At 41.7% G+C, this 10,073-nt stretch overlaps 1 protein-coding gene across 11 annotated transcripts in view; it reads left to right on the forward strand.

The window, feature by feature from the left end:
* The window catches only part of PUM1 (pumilio RNA binding family member 1), a 125,314-nt gene that overhangs the window by 62,836 nt on the left and 52,405 nt on the right, over positions 1 to 10,073 (forward strand). For all 11 annotated transcript variants that reach the window (XM_024209074.1, XM_024209073.1, XM_024209076.1 and 8 more), the window contains one exon: positions 927 to 1,197. In XM_024209074.1, coding sequence (XP_024064842.1) covers positions 927 to 1,197 — 271 coding nt within the window. The remainder of the gene's footprint in view (positions 1 to 926; positions 1,198 to 10,073) is intronic.

The following is a 10,073-nucleotide window of genomic DNA, read 5'->3' on the forward strand; positions in this document are numbered from 1 at the left end:
TGTTTTTATTATTGTGGAGGGTGAGAGAGAAGGGCTTCCTGTAGAAATGATAGGAAATGGTAGACAAATGTCTGTAATATTATACAGGCTTTGAACAACCATTTTCTCTTTTTCACTTCCCCATTTCTAAATCTTGATTAAACTTGATTAAACTCAGTGTCAGGGTTAATTAAATTTACATTCTAAATTCTCATAATGTGACAAATTAGTTGCTTGGTAAAGAGGTCTCAGGTTTTGTTTCCCAAATGTGGCCTATTTAAAGTGTCCTGGAGTTTAAATGTGGGGATGGTTTTTAAAATTTTTCTGTTACTGACAATTGTTTATTGGCTATATTTTGATGTCTGTGCAGTAAGTGCAATTAGCTAACAAATATCATTCATTAAATTATATGATTAACATGTACTAAGATACTTAGGTATCAAATGGTTCTATGTAAAATTATTTAAATACAACCATGCTAATTTCAATTCTGTTTGAAATGCATTGCTGTTTGCCAAATGCAAAAATGACAGCATTGTTAGAAGGAAGGGTAAGCATCTAGGAAAGCATCCGAAACATTCTCCAATGTGTTTTAATTTTTTTTAATGGCTTAATTCATTGCAGTCAGATGTCTTCATCTGTACAGACCTTTAGATAAAATAAATATTAATATGACCTCATTGCTTTCACTATCTGTAGGAGAGAAACCATTTCAGAAGAAATATGTTGGTAGCATACTTGGATTGTATGCTTAACTTGACCACATCTAGCTGTTTCTTTCTAGAGCATTTGAGTTGAACAGTATCTGCCAGTAATTCCGGTTGGCACCAGGGTTGGCTGTTAGTGATGCTAAACGATATGACGTTAACATTGCCAATAAGATGTTGCCAGCTTATCTTTTTGAGCAGATACATTTTAGTGACACTTAACTTTTTCTTTTTGTGTAGCCGTACACCTGGGAACTGCCAGAACTCTGCTAACGAAGTGGATCTCCTGGGTCCAAACCAGAACGGATCCGAGGGTTTAGCCCAGCTGACTAGTACTAATGGTGCCAAGCCTGTGGAGGATTTCTCCAACATGGAATCCCAGAGTGTTCCCCTGGACCCCATGGAACATGTTGGCATGGAGCCTCTTCAGTTTGATTACTCGGGCACTCAAGTACCTGTGGACTCAGGAGCTGCAACTGTGGGACTCTTTGACTACAATTCTCAACAACAGGTAAACTAGTCACACAGATATTGCACCTCTTTCCTTCCCCAACCTTTCCAGTAGTGGCATCTAACTCACTGGTTTGAGTTGCCCCAGAGGTACCATGTTACTTCGTTACTTGATTGGAGGCGCTGGCTCACTTAGCCTAACAGGAACATTGTTCAGTAATGAGAGAGGTGATCTGTACAGGACTCTGCTAAAGTGAGCCAGGTGCAGGAGACTTATCTGATCAGTGGCAAACAGAAAATGGCAAAATAACACGTCTAAGTAGCATTAAGCACATTTAATATCAGTAGTTATAAAGCTGCATTGAGTTAAAATAGAAACCTACATGTTTGTTTTATTAGAGAAGGAAACAAACTGCTGCTAAATTATTGTGGCTTCACACAACTGACATTTGAAAAAGCTGCTTTCAAATAACAGACCAACAAAGGCAAAGAAACTGACTGAAGTCTTCGGGTACATTTGTGCCTAGATGTTGCAACACTGGTTGGGGACCTCTGCAATACCAAATCACTCTAGGGTAATTGAAGAAAAGTGTGTCAGCATGAACTACGTTGCTTTTGCTTGATCGTGGATTAAGACAAAACGAGATCAGGATCCAGTGTAATTTTTGGGGATCTCTCCCATGACTTTTTTTTCCTCAGCCCGAAAGGGTTCCTTCACCTTCCCTTCTACCCAGGCAGCCCAGTCTGGTGCTTCCTGGACAGACTGGTCCTTGATCTACATTCTGGCCCCTTTTGAATGCTAGGCCTAGATTCAAGGATCCACTCTAAATCTGCTCTTGTTCGTGCAACAATCGTAAACTTTTGTTTCTTTTCTTTTGTTGGTATTAAAGCCCTCAAAAAAAATGTTACAGCTTAAAACAAAAAAGTTGTCATGGCTGGCTGAAGAACATGTGTTTAGTTGTCCATTCATAAAGCATGTGTTGGTATGCCTAGTAGACAGTGAAAGGTTGTACTTCTTGATAACCCATATGCTGTATAGTCTAGTAGCCCATAATGTGATCTTGGTATTTGAAGTTTCTTTATACAAGATGTTATTAGTTCAAGTACAAATTGGTATTAGTAAAACATATATTTAGTTTATAATTTAATAACTTGAAAATGACCAAACCAATTTTATTTTTTAAATGTTGTATTAATCTCTCGGGTAAAAGCTTTGATCCAAAGGATCACCTCAGAAAACATTTTTATAATGAAACTGACACACTTGAAAACCAGTGTTTGTAGTGGAAATATTCACACAGTCCTAACTGTGGGCCTGGAGCTTATTAAGATTAATTGTTTTTTAAGGTATGGTTATGGTCAGAAAGGTTACTGCAGAAATTTGACATCTGCTTAATTAGTGTTATACTCTCCTTCAATGTCTTGCATATAAAATCAAGTCAAATCAAGTTTTATTTTTCTACAATCCTGCAAGCTCTGTTATGTGAAAATCAGGTATCTGTTTCTGTTTTGTACCTAACCACTGACAATAAAATTCTGGAAGCAGAGCCTCACTGGAGACCTTGTTCTGCATGAAGCAAATGATAGTAGTTTTCTTTTCTGTGGCTAGATTAGATCTGCATAGATGGCAGTAAGATATTTTTTTTTTAATGTAAACTAAGTAGATAACACCTACCTGAAGCAGCTTTGCCAGTTCAGAGAGCCTTTTTCCGAACGTATGCACTTTAATTATTTCACTGCTGAACTCTTTACCTCTCTTGCCATCACACCTTGACACACACACTACCGTTCTATACTGCCTTTTTAAACTACTTGGATATCACTGGAACATGAGGATGCACAAGCAAGCTAGACAACAGGTAGTATATATCCATTGAACATATCTGGTGCACTCAACTCAGCTACTCAGATCAAGGTAATGATATTGTGAATAACCAGATCAGAAACTCTCTGATGGGAACTAGTACTTTAATATTTCAGCCTTATTTTTGTGTTTTGATAGCAGCCTCATCTGTTTACTTACACCTGTAGTAACCTTATATTATACTATTTGAAAACATACACTATATTAATGTAGGGCTTTCGTTATTGTGGCTCTTAACTCCGAATTGTAACTTTCCACTTCTTAACATATGTCAGTATAAAATGCAATACCCTTGGCTCAGAAGAACAGAGGAGGATTTACTTAATGTCTCCAGCAGCTAGTGTTTCCAGGGGTCTGTTCAAAAATAGTTTCTGGTGCTATTGTTTGCCAATTACACATAGTACTTTGGAGTAGAATATATTTCTAAGTAAAATTGGAAGCTATACCAAATGGCGCTTATGATTGTGTTTTGACCTGTAGTAAAATCTGGCTTACATTTAACTGTTTCCTGAAGGAAATAGATCTTGATCAACAGGACCTCATTTGCATAGCACCTTTTATAGGGCATCGGAAAAGATGCCATAGACTTTGAAGGGATTACAAATCAGTGCAGCTAAAAGCAATATTAAGAAGGGAAAGTCTTAACCGTGCATAATCTGATTAGAAATGTCAGATGTTTATATTGCAAAAGAAACTGGATTACACAAATCTGAACTTTATAACATTGACATAATATAAGCTTCTGATGCCCCAGTTTTTTGCAAGTTTTTCTCCTATGACCTCTTGACGAGGTGTTATATGACACTAGCTTTATGTGTAGGTGAAACTCTGAGAGTTTTAGGATTTAAAACAGTATCTCAGACATATCAACAAACTTTGTTCAGACATGTCTTCGTCATGAGCTGTATCCTAGTATATGAATGTGACTTATATTAGGCTAAAATGTTATGTGCTTAAATATTTTTGTAGCTGAAGTACTATTTCTTAGATTCTCACTATTTTAATTGAAAAGGTAAAAATGAATCTTTTGTGGAAGGGGAAGGATACCCAAATGAATATCCGTGTCAGAGCCAAAAACAGCAGTAGATCAAGAGTATAAAAATACAGTTTAATTTAGGGTCAAGACTTGGTTATAATAAGCTTTTTGTTTGGGTTTTTCTCTTTGATCTTCTGTACCAATCCAGGTGTTTGGAGGTTCCTCACTGCCAACAGATGGAGACAATGCATTGAGACTTTATTAATACCTTCTGAATATATGGGGTTTGCTGGCTCTCAGAGCTCAGTTGTTTTTGTCTCAGCAGATGGAGTATCAGCTGGCTAAGAGAGACCTTAATAAAGCAGAGAATAGAGCAGGTCTTGGACGCCTACAGGAATTTCTAGTCACACAGCAGCATACAGCAGCCTCTGCAGCACTTCGTGGGGGACCACAAACTGCAGTTAGGATAGAAACATCCTTCCTCAAGGTATCCACAATGAGTGGAGTGAAGAGCCTGTGACCTATGCAGAACAGGGCGGATTCTCTCCTCCAAAGACTGTTCGTATTGCCTTCACCAGGGACTGCTAAAGAGCCTTAATCTGCTTTCGTTAGGCGTGTCTCCTGGTGTCCCAACTGCTCCAAGGCCTCAAGCCCATCACCCCCATCCCTTCCAGAGTCTGCAATTGGACTCTCTTAGGTAGCCGTTGCCATCTCTGCCTCCCCTAGTTGGACCCCTCTTGTAGGAACACTGCCTCTAGATCTGAAGCCCAGAGTGATGTTTGCTACTGCTCCTGTCTTTCCTACTCTTGCTTCCATAAACACTCACACATAGTGACAACAGAAATATGTATCTATAGCTACCTGAAAATGTCTTCTCTCTGATTAATAAGATCCATAGAGCCAGTACCATGCATATTTCCACCTGCTTGCAGTTCAGTGGCAGGATCAGAAGACCCTGCCTTCTGAAGTTTCCTCCAATTGAGAACTTCCACAGCCAGGATAATTCAAATCTACATTCTTAAATTACAGACTGTATTAAATGAAATTTGAGGAAAAAACAACAATCTCTCCAGAGAATGGTAAATTCTGCATAATGACAACAAACCCCAAATCCTTATTTCCATCTCTATTTGGGATCATCAGTTTGTCTCCTGGGTGGGCTGGATCTGTGGACTTTATTATCCAACGAAAGGACATTTTCAGGTAAGCATGGATAAATTTTCCTTTTCTTTGCACTGAGGTCCACAGATCTATTAAAATGGGATTTTCATAGCAGCGTGCCTCTGGGTGAAAAGCATGATCATTCTTTAAATATGGACATCCAAAACAAGATACTTTATAAATAATCTATCTCCTCCATCTTTCCCTGGGCACTAAGGCATGTAGAAGACTTCTGCCAAAAAGAAAGGAAATGGCATAGCTAAGATTGGATGACCAGTAAGCAGAACTTGGTGAACTTAAATAGTGTGATGGCCATGTGGCTCTCTCGCCAGTCTCAGTACAGGAGATGTGGCTTCTCTGCCCTATGATTGTCAGTGTTGCTAAGGACTGGAATTGGATGCTTAACTGAAGAGGGAATATTTCTTGAATTTACTTAAGGAGTGATTTGCTATGCCAGTTGAGAACTATCTGTCTGAATTAAAAGTATAATACTGGGTCTCATTAGAGAAAGCTTGTAACTTCAAATAAAAAAAACCTCATGTGATTAGAGAGAGTAGTCTTTAGGAGGCCTACTCTAATGGATAGGAAGTACATCATCTCCTACGGGGGATGTGTCTGGGTAGTGCTGTAAGGAGCAGAAAGAGTTTCCGAGGTGGTGCTCTCTGAAATAAAGTTGATGCCCTAAGGAAGCATTTAATGTTGAGATTTGTACAAACTTCCTTTTCCTGGACATGCTGAGAACATGATACTACAGAGATTTGACCTTTATGCTTGGACACTCTTATTCACCCACAGTTAAACTCTCCTGGAGGATTTCCAGGCTGTTTCTTTGGTTTAACCTGGCAGTTAAATTATGGACACTTCCCCACCCAGTGGAATATGTTTTTTCTTCGTCCAAGTATTCATTTTAAACTTGTCTGGTCCTGGATGGAGGATTGGCTTTACAGTAACAGACCTCTGCGAGAGATATCCGAAGATGATAGAATCCTAGAATATCAGGGTTGGAAGGGACCTCAGGAGGTCATCTAGTCCAACCCCCTGCTCAAAGCAGGACCAGTTCCCAATTAAATTATCCCAGCCAGGGCTTTGTCAAGCCTGACCTTAAAAACCTCTAAGGAAGGAGATTCCACCACCTCCCTAGGGAACCCATTCCAGTGCTTCACCACCCTCCTAGTGAAAAAGTTTTTCCTAATATCCAACCTAAACCTCCCCCACTGCAACTTGAGACCATTACTCCTTGTTCTGTCCTCTGGTACCACTGAGAACAGTCTAGATCCATCCTCTTTGGAACCCCCTTTCAGGTAGTTGAAGGCAGCTATCAAATCCCCCCTCATTCTTCTCTTCTGCAGACTAAACAATCCCAGTTCCCTCAGCCTCTCCTCATAAGTCATGTGCTCCAGCCCCCTAATCATTTTTGTTGCCCTCCGCTGGACTTTTTCCAATTTTTCCACATCCTTCTTGTAGTGTGGGGCCCAAAACTGGACACAGTACTCCAGATGAGGCCTCACCAACGTCGAATAGAGGGGAATGATCACGTCTCTCGATCTGCTGACAAGGCCCCTACTTATACAACCCAAAATGCCGTTAGCCTTCTTGGCAACAAGGGCACACTGTTGACTCAGAACCAGCTTCTCGTCCACTGTAACCCCTAGGTGCTTTTCTGCAGAACTGCTGCCTAGCCGTTCGGTCCCTAGTCTGTAACAGTGAATGGGATTCTTCCGTCATAAGTGCAGAACTCTGCACTTGTCCTTGTTGAACCTCATCAGGTTTCTTTTGGTCCAATTCTCTAATTTGTCTAGGTCCCTCTGTATCCTGTCCCTACCCTCCAGCGTATCTACCACTCCTCCCAGTTTAGTGTCATCTGCAGACTTGCTGAGAGTGCAGTCCACGCCATCCTCCAGATCATTAATGAAGATATTGAACAAAACCGGCCCCAGGACAGACCCTTGGGGCACTCCGCTTCAAACCGGCTGCCAACTAGACATGGAGCCATTGATCACTACCCGTGCTAGGGTCATCAGACCTGAGAGCGTAGCCTCTTCTGTCAGAAAGGAATACACAGTATCACTGCTCCTGCCCTCCTGTCCTTTGTATTGTCCTGGGGAGCAGTGGAAAAGGTGGGAATACATATATTAGGGACCTTGTCCAGCTTTGTAAGAGATTATTCAGCTCACCTCCTTCGTTCTGACACAGAGGCTGAAGGGCTCTTAATTTGCTGTTTCCAGATGAAAAGAGCTCAGTCACCAGCCCACCAAATTGACTTATGATGAGAGAGAGATTTCTGGGTGTAGGAGCTGCTGTTCACCTCCCCCTAGGTGGGCAGTGTACAGAGAGATAGGACACTTCTCGGTATGCAGGAGAGGAGAATCTCTCTAGTAGGGCTGATTGTGTTCTTCCCAGTTTTTATGAAAACCGCGTCAACTTCATTGACTGTTGCAACCCGGACAGATCTGTGATCCATGGGAGGAGCCATGCTCTGAAACGTGAATGAATCGTGTTCTAGAGAGTGGGTGCTGTGCGTTCTCCGTCTGGAACCCATTCTCTGCACTGAATCAGAAAGCTTCCTTGAAATAAAGTTTGGAATCTTCCTCAACAAGCTCTGCAACAGACAAGGTATGGACCTGTCTGCAGCTGTGGGGGATGGAAAATAGCTGTAAGGAAATTCAGGAGGCAGCACATTGCCCTGCTCCCAGTGACTGATGGGTCAGATTCTGTCCCCAAGCTGCAAGCAGGCTGGAGTGCTCATTGTAACTGATCTGTGGGCCTTAGCACGAAGATTATACATCGTTATAAATTACTTTTTTATTTCAGATGAAGCAAACAGCCAACCAAAGTCACATCTCCACTTAAGAGCTCTGTGTGTGTGTGTGACTCGCTCATTGCCAAGCTAAAAGCAAGTTTAGAATAGCATGACTGATGTGCTGTGCAAACAGGGAGAGGGCAAGGAATACATTGTTCCTTTCCTGCCACCCTTGTAAACACCCACCCAAACGCCTTCCACCAGACACTAGCTCCACCTTCCCTCACAGGGCAAGAGCTGAGAATCTGTAGAGTTAGCCAGCTGTTCTCTGAGACTTCGGCTGCATTTCAGTCCAAGCCCTGCTAGTCTGTATGTTTGTGAAAAATGTTTTTTAAGATATTTGAAGAGGAGGTCACTGACTACAATGATGGCCTTTCAAAAGGAAGCTCGTTGTAGTTAAAGCTGTAGAGAACAGACAAAAACTTTGGCCTTCTGCAGCGTACAACATATATTTAGCAGTTTCTGTCTCAGTTACACAAGGCAGCTTTAAGAAGCCAGATCATATTCCCTGGTAAAACAGCCACAGTTCATCTGGAAAGGATGCTTTAAGTGCACTTCCTTTGGTCAAGAGAGAGGACATAGGTACCTGGACACTGCTACCCATCTCCTTTAAGCAGTAATGAAGGTACACTTATCAGGCATCCCTGGACTTCATAGGAGGAAGGCAACTCCATTCCTTTCATGCATGGGAACACGCAACATCAGATCAGTGCCTATTAGGCATCATGATCCATAGTTAGAGTTCAGTTTCAAAACTTTCAGCAGTCTTGTTCCATCTAATTGTGCCAACCAAAGTAAATTAGTTTCAACCTGTATGCACATCATACAAGTAGATGTGCTGACTACAGGAAGGTAGCGACACAAGACATGTGGGGTAATACCTTTTGGTGAAAGAGACAACAGAATGGTAGACAGACAGCAAGATCATGGATGTAAGTTCTAGAGGTAAATACGCCCAGCATGCTGTCATACATTTTTCCACATTGGTCAATAAGGAGGGTGCTGCAGAGAGTTGGCAGATCCTTGGGAACCCTCATTCCCCCACACCTCTCTCAATTTCAGATTAATCAAGATGTCCTTGCTGCCTTGACCTCATGCTTGTCAACACCAATATGATCCACCTGCTAACTACAGATGACTTATTGGCACAAACACCCTACTTGATATGAAGATCCAGATCTCGTTAGGCTTAGGTCATCACAGTTGAGAAGATGCGTCTTGGAAGAAAGGGCTTTTGAGTAAAGGTTATCACAGGCATATGTTCTACATCCACCCATGATTATAGGATCTGGAGAACATTGTGTGATTGATTGAACCATGGATTTGATGTGCTTCTCCATAGCCAGCATCCTGGAGTTGCTTCGGAATGGTCTAGCCTTAGGAATGAGCACCAGCATCTTACAGGTGCATTCATCAGCCTTCAGGAGACACGGATGTACTTTACACTGAGATGTAGCTAGATTTTAGTAATGTGGTTGACAAAAGCCAAAACTTGTATTCAGATGACTTCTTCCTTTTTGGATCTAAAATATTGTACAAAATTTACATCCTGTTCCTTAGTTTGGACCTATAGAAGGAGGATGAGGCAGAAGAAGAATATCCCGTAGGCTATTGCTCTCTTATTCATATTTGCCATCTACTGAGCAAGGAGGAGAAGTGTTGAAAGCCCTGCTCTGTGAAGAACTATACCTGATTTTTCTATCAAGAAAGTCCATTCTTTTAACAGTTCTATGTTTCATGCTGAAGGTAACTACATCCTACCTAAATCAGGCTGAATTATTATTGTCCATCTACCCAGTCTTAACATTTTATAAAGAAGCTAGGCCTCTCTATCTGAGGCCTGGTCTACACTAAAAAGGTAGGTTGACCCAGCTACGTTGCTCAGGGGTGTGAAAAATCCACATGCCTGAGTGGTGTAGTTATGCCGACCTAATCCCCAATATAGACAGATCTAGGTCTAGAAGAATTCTTCTGTTGACCTGGCTACCGCCTTTCAGGAAGGTGGATTACCTACGCCGACGGGCGAACCCCTCCCATCAGCATGGGTAGTGTCTATACCAGGGGTTCCCAAACTTGGCTCACGGCTTGTTCAGGGTAAGCCCCTGGCGGGCTGCAAGACGCTTTGTTTACCTGAGC

Source organism: Terrapene carolina, unplaced genomic scaffold (genome assembly GCF_002925995.2).
Source record: "Terrapene carolina triunguis isolate 2854851 unplaced genomic scaffold, T_m_triunguis-2.0 Scaffold236, whole genome shotgun sequence".
NCBI lineage: Eukaryota > Metazoa > Chordata > Testudines > Emydidae > Terrapene > Terrapene triunguis.